Here is a 25168-nt window from a genome sequence, read left to right on the forward strand (position 1 = left end):
TAACTACATTTTTTGACTCCCCTGCCAAAAAATATGACTCTTTCATACATTCCTGTGTTCTGGGCTGTAATTTTAGAGCCAGGGCTTAAACATTTGAGCTGTATTTCCCTCCCAAAGTAATTCCCTTTGCATTTAGTATGTGGAAAATAATTTTTGTTTTGTTTTTTTCATTTAAAAAAACAGGGGTTAAATGTAAACAAACTGGCATTTAAAGGGTTAAAATCCTGAAAATGAATGAATATTTGATATTTATAATCAGTCTTTTTTATTTTATCACATTTTTGTCCCTAAGAAACAAGGGTTAATCATATTTTAAAAGCTTTATTTTTTACTCGCTTTAATCTTTGTACACTCCTCTTCTTCTTCTCTCCCTCTCAGGAGCAACACGCCAGTCAAACCTCCGTCGTCTGCTTCGTCTGTTGCGTCTTCCTCGTCCTCCATGCGGCCCCCGACTCCCTCCACCAGTGTGTCTCTGCCCTACATCCGGAGCGCAGGATCCTCAGGGCCCCTCCGACCCCCATCCCGAGCCGGCTCCGGGGCCCTGTTCACGTCCTCGCCTGGCCTGCCTCCTCCTCCGCCTCTGCTACAAGTACCTCCCCACTCATCGGCAGCAGGTACGGCCGACAGGAGCGCCGCCTTTCACTGTTTTCACTGCTACTGTTACTAGACGTCAACTGATAGATTATAGTTTTAAAAGGCCGATAGACGATAAATCAGCTGATATCAATCTGTGAGAAGATTTAAGAAGCTTTGACTTTATTAGAAGAGAACTGAACATCTAAATAAAAGTAATAAATACTTAGAAACCTGCTCATCTTCCCGAAGTCGGGGTGAAGCCACGAACCAGCTGTAGGTTTTATGATGATTATTTTAAAATGGAAGAAATTCAGAACATGATTGGAATTGATTTATATTTTAAATACTGTTTCTAGAGAGAGGATGAGAGCAAAGTCACTAAATAATCTCAATAATATCTAAAAGTAAAAATCTAAAATGTTAAAAAGCTAACCTATAAAAATACGTTCTTAAGAGTGTTTGTTTTAAATATCGGTATCGGGGTCCAAAAAATCTAGTATCGGTGGGGCCCTAATAAAAAGTTAAGGTTAGGGTGGTTTTTAGTTTTAAAGAAGTATTGAAAGTTTTAAGAATTTGCCAGATGTTAAGATTCATGAAAGACGATATAAACAGTTAAACTTACACAGAGACCGTTTTCCTTTGAGCTTATTTGTAACAATTCACTTAAAAATGCTCGCTGTGGTTGTGTGAAACATACCAGGAGACTGACTGACTGTCTGTGTGTGTGTGGACACAGCAGGTGGAAATATGACTTTCCTAAATATTTATGGTCTGGTTGTTAAGCAGGCGGTTTGATTGATTACTTATCGACTTTGTGCTCACAAAGATTTTTTATTGTGCTCGCAGTAACAGGTTCAGCTGTTGTTATCTTTTGAGTTATCTGTGTGTGTGTGTGTGTGTGTGTGTGTGTGTGTGTGTGTGTGTGTGTGTGTGTGTGTGTGTGTGTGTGTGTGTGTGTGTGTGTGTGTGTGTGTGTGTGTGTGTGTGTGTGTGTGTGTGTGTGTGTGTGTGTGTGTGTGTGACTACAAAACGACAGCAAAATATAGCACAGACTCAACATAGTTTTTTCCTGTTCATTTAAATTATGTACACAAAAACAGCACTGTGTCTGATTCTTAATGCTGCTTGGCTTTTTAACTATGTGTTTTCTATTTATCATCATAGTATCAATTATATGTTTTTTATTTTGTACGCTGCAGGAGCTGAGTAACAAATTTCATTCCTTCATGTTTTTAATAACAATAAAACTGAACTTCTTTATAACAGTATAAAAAACCCTGATAACTTTAATGTACTTTATTTTACCTTTATGCAAAATGTGCTGTTTCTAATAGTTTATAAAACGTCTTATCGGCGCCGATTAATTGGCCAAACATAATTCATCAGTCGACCTCTAGCTGTGTGACAGTCTGTTGATCTATTTCAGCCGTTCGTGTGATTCACTATTACGCTGCTAAAATAAATCAAACCCAGACTTCCTCTGGTGGTTGTCTGGGTCTGTTGAGGAAGTTGTACACTTCATGTCTGATCATATGAGCCCCTGCAGTCAAGTGTTGTAATAGATATGAAGCAAAAAGCTGCATGTTTCACTCTACTGTATTTAGAAAAGTTGATTATAATAAGTTGTCCTAAGAAGTGTAAAAACAGACTATAATTTAATCTACAGTTGACATATTTTATACTTTATACATTTACAAAATAAGATCAGAGGTGGAAAGATTACTGAAATGTTTTACTCAAGGAAATGTACTGGTCTAAAAATCTACTCAAGTAAAAAGTAGCTTGTTTAAAATGTACTCAGAGTAAAAGTTATAATATAAGTTATTGTATCATGCTAGTTAACGCTTCTGTACAATCCCGTTGTAGCGAAGTACAATACTTTAAACAAAACATACTTACGGAAATGAGAGTAAATATAATATGTTACTTTCCACCTCTGGATAAGATGCCTTTATTATCACTGTATTCATAATACATAAACATACTACTACATACATATGTTCAGCATCACACACACACAATCAGTCACGACCCATCATAAAACTACGACAAAAACCCCCAAAATATAACAAAAACAAAGGCAGGTAAAGTAAAAAAACTTTTATACAGCACCTTAAACTCAACACGGTTGATCCAAAGTGCTTCACACAGAGGAACAACACACAAAAAAGTAAAAAACACAATAATAAATGAGTCACAAATAAAGAATACTTGGTCATAAAATACATAATGACAGTTGGACACAGTTAAAAATAAAGTGTCAGATAATCTAATATATTGAACAAATATATGAGTAGAGTTAAAAGAAAAAGGGGGTTTCAGTGTTTTCATTTTTAATAACACACCTCCTCTAATGTCTTTTCTTTCCCTTTCACTTCAGACCAGGAAATGCTGCGCCAAAACTTAAACTCCCACTTCTTGAACGCACAAGAGCGCGAGGGCAGACGCAGCGTCCCGGGTTCCGAGAACAACTCCGGAGCCGTGGGCCGCTCCACACCCGGAGGCCCGTCGGCATCGGGCTCCACGCCGGGATCGTCTGGCCGGACGTCTCAGAACCAGCCGAGCATCCCTCTGGCCTTCCAGTTCCATCAGCACAACCACCAGCACCAACACACGCACACGCACCAACACTTCACGCCCTTCCTGCACCCCACGCCTACCGCACCGCCTCTGGTGAGATGCTCTCCGCTGTTCTGCTGAACATCTGTGTCGTACTTGAAATTCCTGCGAGGCTGGAATGTGTGGACCAGACTCAGTTTTTTTTTTTTTTTGTGTGAGATGTTGTTTTTTTTAACTCATGCATTGCTTTTTTTCCTCCTCTGTGTCTCTCTTTAGTTTGATAAGTATCCAGGCAAAATGGACGGACTGTACAGACACACTGTGAGTACCTCGTTTGTTTGTTTATTTACACATATAAAAAAAAAAACTAAAATAAAAATGCACAGTACAGAACAATGTGAAGGAGAATTGCCAAAAAGCCTTCGAGGGGCTTGCAGAGTGGCATTCTCCAAACAAATAAAGGATCACAAACACAAAATTACAACACAAGAATTCATGCAGGTATACAGCACATTATCATTGTCAAACTAAAAACATAGCCCTCAAACAGTAGAATAACCAAACCATAGCAGTCACTAGGCCACTGTATGAAACAACAGTCACTGGACTCAGACTAGATAGGTTGTCTAATACTGGTTGGATAATAAAAGTGATTTCAAGGCTCTTTTTAAATTGTTTTGGGGGATAAATTAACAAAATATGAGGGTGGTAAAATCCATATTTTGAGCCCTCTGTATAAAATACTGAAGAGATACAGATGTTTGAAAATGATGAGGTCACAGAAGACGAAGAGCTACGAGTAGAATGAGTATGAAACTGATGATTAAATAAAAACAAGTCCTGGAAAAAAGAGGGAAGGATCCTTTTAATAAGAGATCCTATAATAATAATAATGATAATAAACTTCATTTCTATAGCACCTTTCAAAACCGAAGCTACACTGTGCAGCTGTCTGCGTCTTTAAAAGCTTTTTTAAATGAGGCGCCGACTCAGCTGACTTTGTTCCACAGCATTTTGGGGCAACTACAGTAAAAGCGTTGCCTCCTTTGGTCTTACATCTGGACCTTGGAACCTATAACAACAACAGACTTTCAGATTATGGGGATCTTGGTGCGAGAACTTCAGAGATATATAGTGGAGTTGCATTTTTTCTCATTAATTATAAAGACTGTGGCGGCCCACCATAGTCTTAATTTGTGCCACCACAGTTTCATAGTGAGCTAAAGATGTCTGTACACTCTCTTAAATGTTCAGTAAAGCATCTCAACCTGCACCACAGCTACTCTTACCCTACTGAACTAGTTGAACTTAGATAATCACTTCTGCTTTCTTTATTTTGGAGCTGAATTATCTTTTTTATAGATATAACCTCTTAATTTTGCTCTGAGTGCACCAGAAATATGCATTTGACTTAGAAATGTGCTCCAGGAGGATCGGACCAACCACCATTGTCTCTCAACATTCTGTGGAAAACATTGAATTATCAGATTAAATGATGATAAAACATGTCTGAGAATATATGTTTGAGAACTTGCTTAACATTTGAAGGTGTTGTCGTGGAAAAACACTCAACATAAAGATAAAATAATACACAAAACACTGCTGGGTTGAAGATTAAACAATTATTATTGTACGATAAGGAAACATGTCAACCTATTTATACCCATTATACTTTGGTATATGCAGGGTAGTTGTGGATGGGGGATATCTGCTCATATATAAATAATTATTTTGGTGAAATCTCATAATTGAAGTTGTATGAAAACCCAATAAAACAACCAAAATAAACATGTCAACCTAAACGAGTACAGCCGATGGCAAATAGCCTCAAACAAGTAAATTTGCATAAATGCATATTTATAACCTAATAGTCACGTCACGCAAGGGTCACACATCCCCCTGGATATAGTGAACATGAGCAGGACGCACAGTAATAAACACATTCCACAAGACTGCACAGTTAATATATACATATTAAAATGATAAACTCAACCTGTGTTGCTTCTTTACTTTTACAGTGTAATGTGTAAAAAACAACCAGTATTTATTTAACTCTTAAACAGGCAAAATAAGATGTTAATTATTCGTTTTATAAACTTTTTATTTAGTTCTCATTTTCTGCAAATCATTTTAAAGATATTTTGTATATTTCAGATTTGTATGAGTTGTATCTCCACCAGAATACGTTGCCCCCTATATAAAAAATGTATATATGTATGTGTCTCCTGGTGCATGTTTCCTGTTTAAGGGTTTATAAATGTGTGCGTGTGTGTGTGTGTGTCATTTTAGTTCTTCCCACAATACCCGCCGCCGCCCTCAGTGCCGAGTATCCAACCTGTGATTCCTCCCGCCGGGCCTTTCAGCTCCCTGCAAGGAGCCTTTCAGCCAAAGGTGAGAAGAGCTCTCCTCCTCCTCCTCCTCCTCCTCTTCCTCCTCCTGTCTTACTCTGTTACTTTCACCTGGACGCCTACTAGAAGTCACATCTCACATTCACCTGGTGTAACATCTGTCTCCACATCAGTCAGAGTGACGCTGATTTAAAAAGAAAAGCTCAAAATACGAAACGTGTCTCATAACAATCAGGAGGTTGCAGCCGGTGTCACAAGGACTGGAGGGTAATTTAATTTACGGCAGGAGTGTCTCAAGGCTTCACGATGACCGAAGTTGTAACAACTTTGTCGTCAGTCAATTTAAACTCTGAAAACATGTTATCCTTTTTAAAGAAGTGTCGTCAATGAGCTCTTTGTCTCACCTGCGTCAGTTACAGCCAGAACAAAGGCGCTTGGTGCAATTATATCTTTAGACAGACAACTAACTGATAAAGACAAGGATGGATAAATGTAGTAGATGATATTAATGTTATAGTAAGGATTACTTTCTCTGTCCTATCTTAAGAAAAGTTTTGGACTAAGTGGGTCAAATATGTAAAAACCCTTGCAGCCAGATTTTGTGAAGGTATCAAGAGACTGAAAGAAATGTCATTTTTCTTAACCCTTACATACTGTTCATATTCTGACTCTGTAAGTATGTGTTATTATATATGACCTAGCAGTCTTCTTTTACTGGCTAAGGTGCCACACTGTCTAGAACTGTCTGCAGAATTGCACATCTGGGACCAGAATAGTTGGCATGGCCCCAGAAGTGTTTAACACATAACGCTTAAAATACTTACTGGAAGTATCTGACCTTCCTGTAGAAGTATAAGAGTCCTGCAAATGGGTCAAATCTTGGTCATTGTCTTATGAATGAGGAACTGGTCCAGGCTCGTAATGAAACATGCATTAAGAGAAAGAAACACTTATCATCAGACTCCTCATCAGTCATTTATAAATATTTGATTAATCTTGTGGAAAAAAGACATTCACTATCACCATTTTATAGAATATGGAGAATATAACAACATGTTTTAATGCTGATTTTTGATAATTTTTTTTATAAACGCAGCTCAGATTTGTACATTTGCATATTTAAAATGTGTATCAGATGCACAAAAGTAAAGAAAAAGGTGCTTTTATTTCCTTTTTTGTATACCGTGGGTCACATTGGAAAAAGTCTGTTTAAAAGAAATGTGTATAACGTGTTTTTACAGCTCTAAAATGTGAAAAAATGCATCAAATTAGAGTCTGAACAGTATGTAAGGGTTAGGTAAATTAATTTTCTTTTAGATTTTGGACTAAATTTCAGAAACTCATCAGCAGATTAATAAAAAACAGGTGAAAAACTAACGCTGCAGCCTTCTGTTTTTAACTAAAACTGCAATAAGAGACGAATAAAGCCAGATGTGAGTCAGCAGTAGGCTTGTTTATCAGTAGGTTTATGTGCCTGATGTGTTGTGCTGTGTGTGACAGCCTCTTGTCCCTCAGGGATCGGGTCCTGATATAACGGCGCGGCTCGGTGTTGTGCCTCACCACCTGCAGCCCAAAGACCCTCGGGTAAGAAACTCACATGTACACTTCTACAACAACAACCTGCCATCACAAAGTTTGGATCATTACTTTGTTTACACCGTAATAAACTACCAATGTGGACGTCAGGTTATTTTTATTTTTATTTTTAGACTAGGCTGTGCTGCAAAACGTGGGCCTAGTCAGTGCAGTAAAGAGTGCAAACAACCCCCCCCTCTAAAAACCCAAATTATTCCTGATGAAGAAGAGTGAGAGATATGTTTGATTAAAAGTGGTTTTACGATTGTGTTCTCTTGTAGCTAACTGATCCATTTGGGACATCGTTGAAAATCAGTAATGTAAGCAAAAACAGATGTTTCTGAATCCCTTTTTTGGCTCCTCAAAACCTTCAGCCTGTTTTTGTTTTTTACTTTTTCTCACTGCTTCACTCGCTCTTTGCACTAATCTCACTTGTAATCTCGACTGCTACTGGTCTATTCTCTGCCCTTGCACACCCAGCTAGATATTTACAGACCTAGAAATTATAGATATAACATATGTGGTTATTGTTCTTTCCCCCCTGTGGGTTTTCTTGTATTGCTGCTCTTGCTTTTTTTTTTTTTTTTCTCACTTACTTATTTTAAAGTTGTTTTTTTTAAAAATAATACCAGACTAAAATAATCTCAGCTATAACAGCCTTTCAGCCCTACTGAGTAACCTTATCTCCAGCTGGAAAACCCCAACCCTGTGGTGAGATTAGACAAGACAACAGGAAGAGCATCTGACTCTGTGTGCAAAGGCTTTTAAAGCTGAACATTCAAGATTCATTCAATTATAAATGTAATTATAATAATAATCATGTGTTTTTTTGTTTTTTTTTTGTGCTCTGCAGAAACCAGGAAAATGGTGTGCTATGCATGTTTATGTGGCCTGGATGATTCTAAGCCATCAGAGAAAAGTAAAGGTAGGAGTTGTAACTTTTCTAATTTTCTAACCAGTGTTTTCAGCTGTTTTAGGGTAAATGTTCCCATTATCACCAAAATCTAAGTCCAGCTGTTTTTCATGGATACTGACATGATTTATAAGGGAGATCATTTCTTATAAAGCAACATTTATCTCTCATTTGAAAATGTATTCATTAGTTCATGTAGATGTTGGAATATAAAATAAAGATATTTGATGAATAAAGTGGGTTTAATTGGTACTGTGACTCCATTTAAGCCCACGTCATGATTTATTTACTAAATATATAAAAAAATATTGATTTCAAATAATTAAAAACAACAATATATGTATTCAGTAACATGTTAAATATTAAAAAATGAGGAAAAAACCCTCCTGAGGAAAATCTTAAAGGTCTGACTTCAGATGTAACCTCCTTTATAATCATCAACATTTTCCTCAGTAACTGTAACAGATTACATTTATTTTGTTATGAAATTGTCGTCACATGTAACTAGTTCCTCCCCAACACTGTATATAAATAAACATAAAGTGGACGTCTGAGAGTGTTTGACCGCCTCCTCTCCGCCTCTCTCTTGCAGCTGATGCAGGCTGATCCTCACAAGTTGGACTTCCGTACTGACCTGCTGGCCCGTCATCTCGGCCCCGGGGGACTGGGCCCGCTGGGACCCATGGGAGGAGCCATGCCTCCCACTCATGACCTGACCAGACCTCCCAGTCTGTTCTCAGCTACAGGTGCGCTGCCTCAACAGTCCTGCAGTTATGAAGAGAGAACAGCTGGCCAGATTGTTATTAGTATTTATTGGTGTTTTGACAACTGCAGGAAGCTGTAGGAGTAATGAAGCAACACAACAAGCAAAGATGTGGAAGATATATTTTATACTCAGTTTTGCTTCTGCATGCATAATTTTGACCAATTTCTTCAACAAATTATCAAACCACTTGTCATTATTGGCTTTTTCACTCATATTTGAGGTCTGACAGCTCTTACATCTCATGAATCTGCAGCCTCAATTGTGTGCTAGTAACTTGATGCACTTTGATTTGATTACTCATAACTTTCTCTTTGTTTTTTTTATTTCCTTCCTTCAGGTGCAGTCAATCCGTCCTCAGCTCCTTTCATGTCTCCATCAACGCCACACTCCTCTTTCCTGGGACCAGCTGCACACTTGGGTAAGACATGCACGCACACAACAGACGACAGATCTTGTATTTATCTTGAGAATTTGGCCTCATTTACTGTGATGTTTTCAAACTGTCATCATATTTGTATTTCTGGTATTTCGCAACTTGAATCATATGTAGAAATACTTTTTAAAAATCAAGTTTCAACACATTTTTTCCTTTTGCTTGTGTGTTTTTTAGATCCGTACGGCCGATCCCCGCCCTTCACCCCGCTGGGAGCTCTGGGTTCTGGTGCCTTTGGAGGACTAGGTAGGCCTACACTTGGTCAGTTTCTCAGTAGCCAGACTCTTAAAAACAAAAGACTCAAAGGATAAATGTGGATTTTTCAGTCCTGATATGAAGCTCACATGCCCATACGTACATTTAAAAGATTAAAAGAGCGATTTGTGGCTTTAATTGATCCTCTTTTCACTCCTCCTTATGTGAGAATTATCTACAATCCTCCTTCAGTGCATCCTAAAGTTGATATGAAGCTAATATGAGACACCAGGAAGTATCTCTCTGTTACTACTCAACAAGGAAATGCTGCCTGGTGAAGCACACGGAGGGAATTTGATCTTAAACAAACTTTAAATACTTTGAACAACTCTCACTCTGTTTGCCGAAGCCTCATTTTTAGCTTCAGCTGAACTTATACGTTAATTATAGTGTGAAATACCTGTGGATGTTGTGAGGAAGGTGTCACTTCACAGGCAGTACAGACAAGACAGGAGGAATAATTACAGCTTCTAACGAATCAACATACATGTGGCATGTGAGCGTTGCTTTAAGACAGGCTTAAAAATCCAAATATATCCTTTGAGTCTTTTAGCTTTGGAGTTAATGGTAGCTACTGTGAGGCAAGCCAGATTTATTTATACATCACATTTCAACAACAAGGCAATTCAAAGACATGACATGCATCAAGACAGAACATAAAAGAAGCACACGGCAAAAAAAAAAACATAAAAAGAGAGGTAAAAGGTTATAGTACATTGATATACACTCACCGGCCTCTATATTAAATACACCTGTTCACTCTAATTCAATCCAATAACAACAGCTCTGCTTTAAATTCTACTTTTATGAAGTTTATACATTTTCAGTTTTTGTTAACAATGTCAGAAAGGTGATAATTCTACTTTATATTCAATGCTGAGGTTGTACTAAGTGGTGGCGGAGTACTGAGGTGCATTATATTGACTGGTGTTCCTAATATTTTGTCCACTCCATTAACATACATGAGGGGGGCAAAATATTAGGAACACCTGTCAATATAATGCACCCTAATACACCACCATCACCACCACTATGAGCTCAATAATAAACATAAAGCAGAATTATCACCTTTCTGACAATGTTAACAAAAACACGGGTGTTTCCCTAATGAAGAGGCCTGTGAGTGTAGAGAAGTGTGAAAGAGTATCTGGAGTCTGTGATTATACGTATTGTCAGGGTGCCTTCGATTAAGTTAAAGAATAAAGTATGTAGGTGTAAAGTTAGTAATCATTAACACATCTGTCTGAAAGGTGGAGTATTGTGAAAAAAGCCCCACAAATTTACACACAGCTCATGAGAGCTTGTTGTGACTTGTTGACAACACTTATCAAATCTGTTGAAAACAAAGCAAGCACAGAGGGCTGAGTATCAGTACAGTAAATCAATACCAAGTAGTATCAAAACACGTCAAACGATACCTGCAATCGATCTTTTTTGCATCCAGAGCTGGAAAATATCACTATTTGTACGGACTTGCTCACAGAAGTACTCAGCTGGTATCAGTATCACTTTAAGGGGACTTGGATTGGTGCTGGTATCCTAATTTTTTTTAAATGATACCCAGCTCTTAACCATCATATATGTAAGCATGAACTCAGTAGTGTCACTTTTTCCAAGTTTTTAGGCCTCTGATGACCTTTCCAATACAAATCTGACTACTCTCTAGTGCAGAAACTGACAGTATGTCATTAAAGTCGAACAAACACTTATGATAACTAACGTGGCTTTAGCAGATACATTTGTAAGTACTGGTAAAGTTAAGGGAATATACACACGGTCTGTATTTCTACTGTGCGTCCACATTCAGCTGCTAATCTGCGTGTGTGTGTTGGAGGTTATAAAGCGAACTGTTGACTGAAGAGGAAGAGTCGAAGCTTTCAAACTGATAAAAAACTCCGGGTAGCCTGTCAGTTTTTTATGATACAGGTTTGTTAAAGTAGCTGATTGTCTTCCTCTCGAGATGTTATTAACCCATAATTCATAGTGAGAAAGAGAAGAAAAAAGAGGGAGGATTATAAAATGGATGTTGTATTGTGAGCGTTTGTAGTGATGGTTTAGTCGAAGAACGCTCAAATAAACAATTTACAAAGATTCTCTTGAACCAAAATAACTGCTGACATTCAAAGTCTTCTCTGAAGTCTCTCATTACGACCCTTCAAACAACACAGTGGATCTTTAGTGTGGTGCTGAGATCTGGTTCTGATAGAAGCAGAAATACACTCGGGTCAGTGACAAATAAACAAGGGTTGGTAAGAAGAGCAATTCAAAAAATATGTTTACAAATAGTTTTAAAAGCAGCATCAGGTTGGTTAAAATGTACATTTTGTATTTTTGTTGGTTTTATATCATTTGAAATGACATTTACACCATTATTTACCAAAAGTAAGACTGAATGCTCCTGAAAATGTCAAATGGAGTAACCACAAAAGAATGATAAATATTACATATTTTATCACCTACAGTGTATTTAATGGGACTGATACTAATAATGACTTCATTTAAAACTGTAAATGTTTCCTGATCTCCATGGTTACCAGAGTAAATGTAATATTTAGAACAATTGTATTCCATTAGCTTTATTTAATATAAAAGTTATAATGTAAGATCATGCCAAACTAGTTGATATGGTGTTTTATTGACAATTTACTGTTTTTAAGCAAGTTGAATTATTTGGTACAAAGTTTTTATGGTTACACCACTTAGACATTTTTGCCATAATCCTCTAATATATTCTCTCTAAATGGATTAAAAGCAGAAATTTGATGCTGGGTCCACAAAAAAAGAATGTGTGCAAGTTATTCATACGTTTATTTTCTCATTTTAATAAACGTGCTTTTTACTTCAACAAGACGGCAACAGAACTTCTATAGAATACCTAAATATATAAAACATTTCTCCACTCATTAATCACTATACTGTCTTTTTGTATGTCTTTTTATGGTTTGCAGCGGGCTCCATGTTTGGCCCTAAAGACTCACCGGTCGGGGGCTTGTCCAACCCGAATCATCACGACCCGTGGAATCGCCTACACGGCGGCCCGTCCGGATTCCCTCCTGGACCCAGCTGGGCTAAAGGGGCGGACAAGAGGGACGAGAGGGACCGAGGGAAGGACGGAGAGAGGAGAGACATACCCCATATTAAAGATGAAAAGGACAGGTATGACAGTAGACTGATCCACTCTTTTAAAGGACTTACTTACTTAAACAAAATTGAAATTAATCATTAATTGCAGTCCTATATAAATGACCTCAAATTAACTCCATTTCAACCCACTACAACAGGAAAATCCTGCTTTTGCATTATTATCATTATGTTTCAGCAATTGTATTATTTCTTTAAAGAAGTATTAAAAACATCTTAAAAGTTAGTTAAATTTGTTCTTAAATAATAAGCAGATTCCCTGTCTGCATGATGTGAGCTGGTAAAGTCGTACTCTGCAGGATTTGTTGGTTACTGTTTGAAAATACAACACGGGAAGTCGGCCTCTCCCATCGGCTCAGTCACACGCTGTGGCCTCTCTGCTGTGTGTGTGTGTGTGTGTGTGTGTGGATGAGCTCCACCCTCAGTCTCACACACACACACACACACACACACACACACACACACACACACACACACACACACACACACACACACACACACACACACACACACACACACACAGAGACAGGGAGGAGAGAACCAAACATCCCAAATCTCTCCCCACTAGCTTTCATCAGCTGTAGAAGTGGGTGAAGTTTGTGTGGTTTACATTCATCGTGATTATTGTGAAGTTTAAGCAGGAGTGTGACGCTGCTGCAGAAACAATCAGAGAAGACACTGAAGCATGTAAAAAACAACTAAACAGTGAAGGTTGATGCTCAGAAACATCCTAAACAAAGCGAAATAATGATAATAATAAAATACAGGCAGTGGACAGTGTCTCTGCAGATACATACACAGATACACACTTCTACTGGGTCATAAGTGATGATTGACAAGGGTTATTTTTGTATGAGCCATTTAAAAAATAAAAAATAAAATCCAAAAAAAATGGGTGGTAGATGTGCACATCTGGAGTAGGAAAGCAGGTTCTGGACCATTTAACAAAATCTATGAAAGCAAAACAAAAGCCTGCACACTGCAGCTCCCAATGCAGGTAGATTTAATAGGATACCACAAATCACACTTGTGTACACTCGTGATATCTTCTTATTATTATTATTATTATTATTATGTTCCTGCATTTGGAGCTTCAGTTTGCAGACTTTTGTCTTTTTTTTAGGAAAGTCCTGCACAGTACGCCTTAAATAAAGTGTGATTGATAAATAGGTATTCTTTATTTTAAATATGGATTATAATATATGACGTTTATGACACACAATTAACTTTAGTGCTGCTATTTTTGTTTGTTTTGTGTGTTTAAAATGAGACATTATGAACTTCATTGTGTTGCCTTAAAAATCTTCTAACTGCTTTAATTGTGTTCAGATCTGAAGAGGTTTTATCTTTTTTTAGATAAAGCTGTTCACTTTTGTTAGGGTTAGATGTATATTGGTTTTATTAGTACAAGTTTTGGGTATTTTTAGTGATCTATCTATCTATCTATCTATCTATCTAAATGTTGATGATAATTGTGTTTTGCAGAGACAACATGCTGTACGGCCGACAACCTGTGAGAATGTCTCCAGTTGCTCCTTCCTTCAAGGCCCGCAGTAGCACCCCGGTCTCCCAAATCAACGGCCACAGCAGCACCCCGGGGGGAAGCGGCGGGCCCATCGAGGACCTGACGCGCAGCCTAAGCAGAGACAGAGACAGAGACAGAGAGCGCGAGCGGGACAGAGACGGGGACAAGAGGCCGCAGCCCACAGTGTCTTCGAGGGGGCCTCCGCTCGGGCCTTCGTCTTTAGTAGCAGACAGGGACAGACCGAGGTCTTCCTCATCCTCCGTGCTCACCACCCCCCCGCCCTCCAACCGCTCGGCCCCGTCTCCTTTGGACCTTTACCCCCGCCAAATGGCCCCGACAGCACACAGCCTCCAAAGCGAACCCTCACACTCCCAAAGAGACGGCAGCGTCCCCCCATCATCCTCTTCCTCCTCCGCTGCCTCCTCTTCTGTCACTTCTTTGTCTCAGGCCAAGAAGTCTGATCGGACCACACCCGTCTCCAAACCTCCTCTGCTCCTCCCGCCGGTTAAAGTCAAAGAGGAGCGGAAAGAGGAGCCGGAGCACATCCCCATCACGCTGCCTCCCCCTGTATCCAACCACAGCTTTGAGCGCCCCAACAGCCATCCGCACCACCACAGATCCGGTACACCTTCCTCTTCCTCTTTATCACTGACTCCTACTCCCGGTGCTCCCCACCATCCACCCACTCCGAACCCTCCGCAGCCTCAGCATCCTCAGCACCCTCAGCACCATCAACACCCTCAGCACCCTCAGCACCCTCAACACCCTCAGCACCATCAACACCCTCAGCACCATCAGCACCCTCAGCACCATCAGCACCATCAGCACCCTCAGCACCATCAGCACCCTCAGCACCAACACCTCGCCCTACTGGACCGCTCAAGAGCCCTGGAAGCGTATCTGGGGAGCGCAGCGGGTGCCGGCGGGCTGGTTGTGGGCCCGGGCGGTGAACGTTTCACCCACGGTCCGCAACAAGGGCCGTCGCAGGGTCCGCACAGCTTCACTTGGGACCCCTGGAGGGAGCTGGCAGCTCAGCAGCAACATCAGCATCGCAGGGAGGCTCTGGCGCTCCGGTCGGACCCTCACCTCGCCCTGCGGTCCGATCCGCATCTGGCCCGGCTGCTCCAGCATCAGCGCCTCCTGGATGCGGAGAGGGTCGCGGCCGTAGCGGCTGCAGCGGCGGCGGCCAACCCTCACCACCCTTCCACGTCTACCTCTTCTGCCTCCAACGTTGTCCGCCAGGAATTCGGCCTCATGGCTCACCACTTCGACCGCCCCCCTCATCAGCTCGGACCGCCGGGAGGAGGCCTGATGGACGAGGAGCAGCGCGCCCAGATCCTGAGGGAAGACTTTGAGCGGGCTCGCATCTTCGGCATGCACCCGCACCTTCCTCACGGCGCTCACCTCTCGAGCCCCTCTCATGCTGCTACTGCCGCTCACCTGGAGCAGCTCCACTCTGGCCTTCTCTCGCACCAACTCCCCCCAGGAGCGGCGGCGCATCAGCACACCGCGGGTCTCTACTCGCGGCTGGGCCAACTACACGCACACAACGGCATGCTGACGAAGACCCCCGCAGGTTTGGTGGGACCTATGCCGGTGGGGGCGCCGCCTCCGCTCATTCCGTCCATCACCAGCCGGTCGTCCACGCCTCCCCGCGGTTCTAGACTCACGGGGCCGGGTGAGCTGGCTCTGTACAGCGCCCACAAAGACGGAGAGTCCAGATAGTACAGGGACAACACTGGAGGAGATTTAAGGGAAATGTCAGGATCACTGTGCTGCTCTCAACCTGCCCCCTCACCCCTCCTTCTTTTTTTTTTTCTCCCTCTCTTGCAAACTACTAAACCCTGCCCCATGGTTTCACGTTAAAAACCAAGTCCCAGTGACCCTAACTGGGGTGGAGATGATGGTAGGGAGGGGAAATGCAAGACTCATCAGTGTGACTTTGAATATGCCCCAATGGTTCTATCAGTGCAATTTAAAGGTACATGGTTTCTGTGCATCATGGTGTACTTTGTTTTCATTTTTTAACAGCTGTTGGTTAGAACAGTAATCACTTCTGAACGCTGTAAGAAGAAGAAGAGGCAGAGGAAAGCTTTTTTTTTTTTTTTCATTTTGTCAGGTGAAATATGATCCATGCTTATAATAAGCAAGCCTTTTACCAGGTGGATTAGAAATGACTTCCAGGAGGGAGGGGGATGCACACTTGGTTAACTCGTTATTATTATGATTATTATTATTATTGTTAAGAAAAAAGAAAGGAAAAAACGGTCCCTCCTCTACATCAATCAACCCTGGTTTTTAGGTATCGTGGATGAGGGTTAAATAGAAATACAGTGGTAAAGTGGTGCTTTCTGTTCTGTTTCTGTCTTCTTTCTTTTATTTTTTTGTCGTCATTGTGAAAAGACACAAGATTACTGATGAGACCATTTAAATGAGAATCGGTAAGCATCGTACCTCAGTTTCCTGCTTTACCCAAAAAAAACTATTTCTAACAACCCCGACCACCTCCACTTCCACTTCCACCGCCACCTCGAGCCCTCAGCTTCACTGATAATGAGATTCAACCTTTTTTATTTTGGCTTTTTTTGTTGTTGTTTTCAAAAGGATGAATGGCGAAATGAACTGTGCTACACTGTGTGAGTGACCACAGTGTTTTAGAGCTTCCTGTAACTGTTTCCCAGTCTCCTCTTGACTATATGAGCAGGACCAGATTATAGTAGTCTAGAGAAAAATTGCCTTTGTAATTATTATTCTTAACATTAATTATCTTCTATAATAATAAATATATTCACTGTTATGTTATTTGTCATTGTTTCGGGTATCAAACCCAGTACTCTCTCCTCCCCCCCACAGGTAGTAATATGTTTCAAAATCATGCAAAAAGACAAAGCAAAGAGTTTGCTTTACAGAAAATGCTTGTGAACATTTACGCCGTATCCATTTGCAACCTCTGGCCTCTTCAAAGGATCTCATCGGTGACTTTATAATGCTGAGAGAGAGAGAAAGAAAGAAAGAGAGAGCGAGAGAGAGAAAGAAAGAGAGAGAGGTTTGCTTGTGTGTCCTTTGGTTGTGTGTTCTATCCATTCGGGACTATGGGAGCCTTGTACATTGAACGTTCGAGTTGTTTCATCAACAAAAATAAGTTATATACATGGATAAAAGTGGGACATCTGCTGAAGAACTGAAAAAAAAAATGAAAAAAAGACATAAGGACTTGTGTCAAAAGACAACTAGACAGTGGATATACTGAGAGGGGAAAGACTGGGTCGATTATTTTAATATGACCATTTTATACCTTTCAAACCCCTCCCCTAGAGACCACAAAGATTAATAATTATTAAATGAATTGTTGTTTACTCTGTTGTGTGGGTCATTTGTTCTCAATCTTTTAAACATCAGGTTTTTTTTGGTAATAAGTGAGTTAATTTTCTCAATTAATTCACTGAAGTTGACATATTTATATAGTTTGTTTTGTCTAGAGCAACAGTGCAAAGATATTAAAACGAAGGAAACTTAACATATTTACATTTTAGAAGCTATAACCAGTGAATTTGTTGCATGTATGCCTCAGAAATGGCAAATATACACTCACTTGCCTCTTTATTAGGTACACCTGTGTGGTCTAATTCAATCCAATAACAGCTCTGCTTTAAATTCTACATTTATGAAGTTATACATTTACAGTTTTCGTTTACATTATCAATAAGGTGATAATTCTGCTTTATGTTTATTATTGAGCTCATAGTGGTGGTGATGGAGGTGTATTAGGGTGCATTATATTGACTGGTGTTCCTACTATTTTGTCCACCCCACTAAGATACATGAGAGGGGCAAAATATTAAGAATATCAGTCAATATAAAGCACCTCAGTACACCTCCATCACTTAGTACGACCTTAACAATAAACATAAAGCAAGATTTTCCCCTTTTTGACAATGTTAACAAAAACTGAAAATGTATAAACTTCATAAAAGTAGAATTTAAAGCAGAGCTGTTATTGGATTGTATTAGATTGCACAGGTGAATCTAATAAAGAGGATAGTGAGTGTATTTCTTATCAATAGACAGCTTTATTATCAATAAATGACATTTTAGACTTTATCTGAACATCTTCACACACAATGTCACATCTTCACACATGTCATATTAATAATCCTACATTTAAATTAAACAGTACAAAAGTATTCTAGACTTTAATGCAAATAAAGAGGATTGTATTTATGTAATCAAGCCTCTAAATCTATCAATAACACTTATTATAACAGGTTTTATTAGGCCTACCTGTTGCTTCATTAATATCAATTTGTCACCGGACAACAAAACTATCATTTAACTGAACTATCAGTCGTTTTAATGTAATTCTCTCAGTGGTAATTAAGGTAAAAATGTTAATAATAAACATTTAAACTGCAATATTTCAGAAAGCTGCCTTCTGATTACCAGTGTTAGGGAGTGTAACTGTAATCTATTACAGTTACTGAGAATAAAACGCCATTAAATTACAGTTACTGATGAAAATGATGATTATAAAGATTAAGATTTTACTCAAGAGGGTTTTTTCCTCATTGTTTAATATTTAACATGTTACTGAATACATATATTGTTGTTTTTAATTCTTTGAAATCAATATTTTTATATATATTTAGTAAATAAATCATGATGTGGGCTTATTTGGAGCACACATGGGCTTAAATGGAGTCACAGTACCAATTAAACCCACTTTATTCATCAAATATCTTTATTTTATATTCCAAAATCTACATGAACTAATGAATACATTTTCACATGAGAGATAAATGTTGCTTTATAAGAAATGATCTCCCTTATAAATCATGTCAGTATCCATGAAAAACAGCTGGACTTAGATTTTGGTGCTTAATGGGAATATTTACCCTAACAGCTGATCTTAGGAAGAAAGGAAGGAAGGAAGGAAGGAAGGAAGGAACACTTACCCTAACAGCTGGACTTAGATCTTAGGAAGGAAGGAAGGAGGGAAGGAAGGAAGGAAGGAAGGGAGGAAGGAAGGAAGGAAAGAAGGTAGGTAGGAAGGAAGGAAGGAAGGAAGGAAGAAAGGAATGAAGGAAGGAAAGAAGGACAGAAGGAAGGAAGGAAGGACAGAAGGAAGAAAGAAATGAAGGAAAAAAGGAAGGAAGGACAGATGGAAGGAAAGAAGGAAGGAAGGGAAAAAGGACAGATGGAAGGAAGGAAGGACAGATGGAGGGAACATTTACCCTAACAGCTGAAAACATTGGTTAGTAATCAAATGTATTAAGTTACTTTGATTAAGTAATTTAAATAGTTACATTACTTATTACATTTTAAATAAACTAGTAATCTGTAACCTATTACATTTCTAAAGTAACCTTCCCAACCCCGATAAGGAAATATATGTATATATTTCCACTTAATTATTATATGTGAATTATATATATATAGCCAATTATTATAGAAGTTTGTGTGCAATTGAATGACTAACGTAAATAAAGGGTTGGAAACGGCTTTATTTACTTATTTATTTGAACATTTTTTTCTTTTTTCTTTTTAGTTAGTCACTATTTTCTAAAGGAAATGAAGAACATATGATAATTTACTTTGTTTATAAATGTGTATTTGAGTTTTAACTACCATAATAAACAGTATCCATGAGAGAAAACCCTTGATTTTAGGTTTAGGTGGGTTTAATGTGAACACTTCCCCTGTAACAGTTGAAAATATTGGTTATAAAATTAGAAAAGTAATCAAATGTAATAAGTTATATTACTTTTATTAAGTCATTTAAATAGTTTTACTACTTATTACATAGTAATCTGTAACCTATTACATTTCTGAGTACCCCCCCCCCCCCCCCCCCCCAACTTACCAGTCTTTTAATGTAATTCTCCTAGTGTTGATTAAAGTAAAACATAATATTAAACTTCAATATTAAAGAAACTTTTTCTTTTAACGGCTTAAATGTGTATTTTTAAACTCTCCTTAAAACGGTTAAATAACGGTTAAATATGTCAATCAAAAAAACGTCAAGAAATTGTTTCAAAGTGGCGCGCTTTTGACGTGATCTCGCGAGACTTGAGCGTGTTCTGTACTTTGTGAGCAGCAGCGGTCCGCCACCATTTCGCTGCGTTTAAAGTCTCCTCCCCGCGACCGCTACATTCTGCGCCGAAACCCCAGTCTCTCCCGGTCCGTATTTTAACTTCTTCCCGCAGACCGAGTGGTACCTCGTTGGGTACCGGGAGACAGTTTGGATTACTGGCTTCAAGGATTGAGTGCGATTTTACACGGATGACGACTCCTTCAGCGAGAATTTAGTAAAAGAAAATCGCTCGGAAATTTCAGGTAGGTGGGAACTTAAGATGGCGGCCCTTGAGAGGAGGGGAGGGGGAGGGAGGAAGGGGGGTCACAAGGAGGAAGTAATGGGGGCGCTTTGAGGGGGGGTTCAGACTACCGCAAAGGACACAATCAGACTTGGATTTGTGTTTTGAGTGGATTGCATCGATTTTTATCGCCATCACAACGAACTAAGAGTGGATACTGAACAACAAACAGCGGCGTTGATCAAAACCCTTTATATAGAGGGCGGCTAACGAATTAAATGACAGTCACAGCCGTTATTTTCCTCACGGTCGCTGTGAAAGAGCCAACAGTTGGACATTGCGGTTCCCCCCTAAATCCCCCCCTCCCCTCCTCGCCTCTGTTTCAATCATTGCAAAAATGTATATGTAACTTTAAAACAAACAATTTTTTAACTCCTTTTTTAAAATTTATATACACACATAAATATAAAGTAACGTGTATTAACTTCTTAAAACCGAATAATTTTAACCGCTTTAATTTCCACATAAAAGAGATATTTTGACCCTACGCCATGACGTCACGAGTGATTCTTCCCCCCTCCCCTCCTCCTCTTCTGTGGTTCATGCAGAAGCAGGTTTTTAATGCGACTTTTTTTTGCTGGGTGTAATTTCTCCTATGTGTCGCCGTGAATCAACTTTATCTAAATATGTCCGACATATAAACAGGCTCTTGTTTTTGCAAGCTTCACACAAACATTACATAACTGCGCCTGCGCCGTCCAAAATGAAAAATGAACGCACCCTTACTAACTAAACTCCTGCAGCTTGGAGCTAGTTAGCAGCAGCAATAGCAGCAGCAGTGCCACCCAAGCAGTGTTGTTGCAATGAGTATAGAAGCTAAACACCAAAGCTAACCAGCAGCTGCACCTTAAAACCCTCCAATTAATTAATCATGTGTCTTTATATTCCCACCACGTTATACATATACCAATAAACCCACTCGGAGCTTGTGCTATCACTGCCATGCTCACATACAAAAGAAAGAAAGTCGATACGTGTTTTTTAAAGCTTTTCATTTTCACCCCCCCTCCTCCTCCACAATAATCTACGCAGCCTAAATGCACACCACTTATATAAAGATGTGATTTACACTGTATAGGTTGTAATCTGTCGCTACGAGTTGTTATAATGTACAATTTCCAGACATAAACGAGAGGATATAATGAATAAATGAATGGACTCGGAGGCCCCGCGCTGCTCGGTCACCGGCTTTTAGCATTAGAGAGCGCATGCATGCTGCTGCAGGATTTCCCAACACCTTCCTGTGGGCGACTGCAGCAAAAAAAAAAAAAAGCAACTTGGAAAAGCTAGAAGACGGCTTCACGGAGTATTGTTTTTATTGTTATTATAATTGAAATACTGCTGCACGATAGCCCCATTCAAAATATAGCAGCTACATACAGTCCCAGCAGTAGTCGAGGGGGCTAAGTCGAGCTATCTTTGGATGCTGTTGCTGCTTCTCATCGTGACGTGATGTTACTCCTCGTCCCAAAACATTGTAATATTTGTGTTTACTAACTTAACATATCTAATGAAACGTGTTCTTGCTTTTAGCTTCTTTTTTATTTTTATGGCACCCCCTCCCTCCTCTCTTCCTCTTCCTCCTCTCTCTCACTCACACACACATACACACACAACTCATTATTTAAACATCCTCATATATATAGTTGTGCAGAGTTATTTAATAGTCAAGTGATTCTTTTTTTGATTTCATGAATAAAAGTTACTAACTGTTGCTGTGTTTTTTTTCTCCACCACTTGCTCAGAATATGTGGAGGGGACCCTAAATTTCAGCATCCTGGAAGTAGAAAGCACAGAAGATCTGTGTCTCACACCACAGACAGGTGAGAAAGTGGCTGCTTCTGCACATGTATTCACTCAATTCTGAATGTAAACGTTATGTACAATGTTTAAAGCTTTTGCATATAGTTTGTTTTGCTCATAGGTTACATTTAAATCACATTGTTTTGATGTAAAGTTAACTTTAGGGCATGCCTTATTTGGTGATGACTATAGGGTGATATTCTGTATTTGAAGGGGGGAAACACTGCTTATCTTATCTATACAATCTTTTTTTTTTTTTTACTTGTTTCCTGCATCTGTACATTAAATAACAGAAGCAGGCATGTTTCAGTAAATAACCCACTTTGTTCAGATGCTTTTTGGTTAACAATCTGTGTCACCCCCCCCCCCCCCAGGTGCAGTGTGTAGTCGGGGCAGCACAGAGGAAGGAAGCTCTGGGGAGGAGGCGGTGCGGCAGCGTGCCTCTCCGGCTGTGGATGTGCTGGGTGGCAACCTCCAGGCTGCACAGAATGTGGCTGGGGAGTCACCTCGGCATGCCCCGCAGCCGGTCGCAGCTGCCCCCCGCCCAGTCCCTCCGTTCACCAATCCGTCCACTGTGCCACTGCCGGAGAGCAACGACTCAGCATTCCTCATCATGGAGAGCGTCCCTTCAACCGACTTGCCTGAGACTCTCACGATCAGCGGCGCCTCGGAGGAAGTCGTCGCCACAGCCGCCGCCGTGGAGAGCGTGGCCGAAGCCGCATCCCTCGCCGAGGTCTCCAGCTCCTCCGCTGAGGTGCAAAGGCTCCCCGCTCCCCTTTGTCCTCCTCTTGCCTCAGAAACACAGATTGACAGCACAGTGCAAGAGCTGCAATACGGGTCACAAACTAACACAGAGAAAAGCCACTCAAATAGCCACACAAGCCAGATTGAGCCACCTCCAGAAGGTGCTGGACTTGTTGTTATTACGGGGACAAAGGAGGAGCAGCGGTCCGTCACGTTGGAATATAAATCAGAGACTGGAACAAACTTGGAAGAGCACACAGGTGGAAATATCCTCTCACAGCCCCAATCTCAAATGTGTTTCGCAGCCTCATCTCCTCCAGTCCCACAATCAAGCGTCGGTTTTAAAGTCCAAGACGCCACAGAACACGGGGCTACGGAGCAGTCGGCAGGCGCTCACCAGGACTCAAAATCGCCTCCGCTCCCTTTATCCGTATCTGACAATAGCGAGGATAGCGGACAAACTGACCTGTCAAAACAACAACAACAACTTAAAATCGTCACGGAGATCCCAAATGATGCCGGAGATATACAAAAAGCCGTCTCTCCGGAGTCGGTCGAGATGTCCGAGCACGTTAAAGAGTTTCACAAAGCAACACAACCTCCCTCAGCTGAAATACTTGACATCCCAAAGGCAAGAGGAGGAGAACATGCGGAGAGCAGCACAAGGGAAGAGCAATCTGACGTCGCGTTGCAGCCGGAGACTTCCTCAAAACCTTCTCTCGCCGCCCCCGCCGCCGCCGCCTCTTCTTCTTCTTCCCCGGCTCTCTTCGACACCGGCTTAGTCGTCTCACTGCAGGCGGAGCAGGTAGTCGAAGAGGAAGCCCCCGTAACCGAGACGCCGCTGATCACCCAAGAGATCGTGGTGGTGAGGGAGGGGACTCACATCAGCGCCGGCGACTGGTCCAACATGCGTCTGAATCAGAGTTACCTCGTGCAGCGGGAGGACGGCAGCGTGTGCGAAGCCTCCATCGTCAACGAGCTGACTACCGAGCACCAGTCCGGAGAACCGAAGCTGTACGGAGACGGCGTTCATCATCAGGCCGGTTTGGAGTTGAGCTCCCAGCCTGTAGAGGTGTACGAGTTCTGCAGCTTAGTCGAGGAGGTTGCCGAGGAAACGGTCTGTGCCAGCAGCAGCGTGCAGATGGCTCACTCACCGGAATACGAGATGAACTTATTCAACGCTTTATTAGAAAACTCCGAGGAGTACACAGTCAAAGAGGACGTAGAATCTATTCACACAATTAATGAAAGTGGAATCATAATTTCCCAACAGCCCTTGCCTTTATCACACGATGCAAATCAAATACAGACTTGCTCCAGTAACAGCAATTCCCATAATCTGTCCCTACAAAACACGAGGGTGGCAGCTGTCGGCCAGCATTTGGTCTTAGACGCTAACCAAGCTGTCCAACTGGCGAACTCCAGCGAAGTTTGCTTGGTGGAAGTATCCTCCGTCACCGCTGACTCATTCACCGTGCAGCAGACGGACAGCGGCGCTCAAATCGTGACAACTTGTTCACACATCAATGTGGCCGAGGTCGGCGGCGACTCCTTGATTCAAACAGTTGCTCAGAACAGGAAGCAGAAGCAGCAACACCTGGTTTATTATCTCTCATATCTCCCGTTGTCACCACCGTCAGCGAGGACGCAGGGATGGAGTCGTCCGTCTCTGTCTCGGTGCACGTCGTTGGAAGTCAGCAATGTCGAAATCCAATCCCGGCCATCACCGTCGTAAGTGCCACCAAGCCCGAGGCCTGCGTTTCTTCACGCGAAGGGACCAAAGAAAAAACGTCAGAGACTCCATCGCAGAACGTCGCCGTGACGACCGCAGGAACCAAACCAGAGGCGTTCATCACCACCCTCACTTCTTCTTCTGCTCTTATAAATCCAAAGCTGCTCCTCCTCAAACCGGGAGAGACTCCTCTCCTGAAACACCCGCCCTCCTTTTTGGAGAAGGCGTCCAAGCAGCAACAACAACAACAACAACAACAGCTGACTGCGGCCGTAAACTGGCCAATGCCCACAGCTCTTGGTCTGGATCGGGGTCCAAGGAGTGCCTTCCCCAAAATGTTGCAGCAGCGTCTGCGACTCTCAAAGACCAGAAGCAGCAAACCGGGTAGTAAAAACCTCTGCAGCAGCTCCTCCGCAGCCTATCAAGA

At 41.0% G+C, this 25168-nt stretch overlaps 2 protein-coding genes across 5 annotated transcripts in view; both read left to right on the plus strand.

The window, feature by feature from the left end:
• Window positions 1–17447, plus strand: part of fbrs (fibrosin) — a 28064-nt gene extending 10617 nt beyond the window's left edge. The window contains exons 7-18 of one of the 4 annotated variants that reach the window (XM_062442570.1): window positions 379–614; window positions 2957–3249; window positions 3412–3456; window positions 5425–5526; window positions 6984–7067; window positions 7340–7378; window positions 7912–7983; window positions 8564–8717; window positions 9075–9155; window positions 9348–9416; window positions 12374–12581; window positions 14052–17447. In XM_062442570.1, coding sequence (XP_062298554.1) covers window positions 379–614; window positions 2957–3249; window positions 3412–3456; window positions 5425–5526; window positions 6984–7067; window positions 7340–7378; window positions 7912–7983; window positions 8564–8717; window positions 9075–9155; window positions 9348–9416; window positions 12374–12581; window positions 14052–15816 — 3148 coding nt within the window. In that variant the 3' untranslated portion in view covers window positions 15817–17447. The remainder of the gene's footprint in view (window positions 1–378; window positions 615–2956; window positions 3250–3411; window positions 3457–5424; window positions 5527–6983; window positions 7068–7339; window positions 7379–7911; window positions 7984–8563; window positions 8718–9074; window positions 9156–9347; window positions 9417–12373; window positions 12582–14051) is intronic. The other 3 variants (XM_062442571.1, XM_062442572.1, XM_062442573.1) reach the window with 3 other exon arrangements.
• A 2838-nt stretch (window positions 17448–20285) lies between these two features.
• Window positions 20286–25168, plus strand: part of srcap (Snf2-related CREBBP activator protein) — a gene marked incomplete in the record, with an annotated part of 45964 nt that continues 41081 nt past the window's right edge. The window contains 3 exon segments of the mRNA XM_062442278.1: window positions 20286–20424; window positions 22208–22285; window positions 22640–24799. Of these exon segments, the coding sequence (XP_062298262.1) occupies window positions 24663–24799 (137 nt within the window).

This window comes from Scomber scombrus, chromosome 21, assembly GCF_963691925.1.
Source record: "Scomber scombrus chromosome 21, fScoSco1.1, whole genome shotgun sequence".
Taxonomy (NCBI): Eukaryota; Metazoa; Chordata; class Actinopteri; order Scombriformes; family Scombridae; genus Scomber; species Scomber scombrus.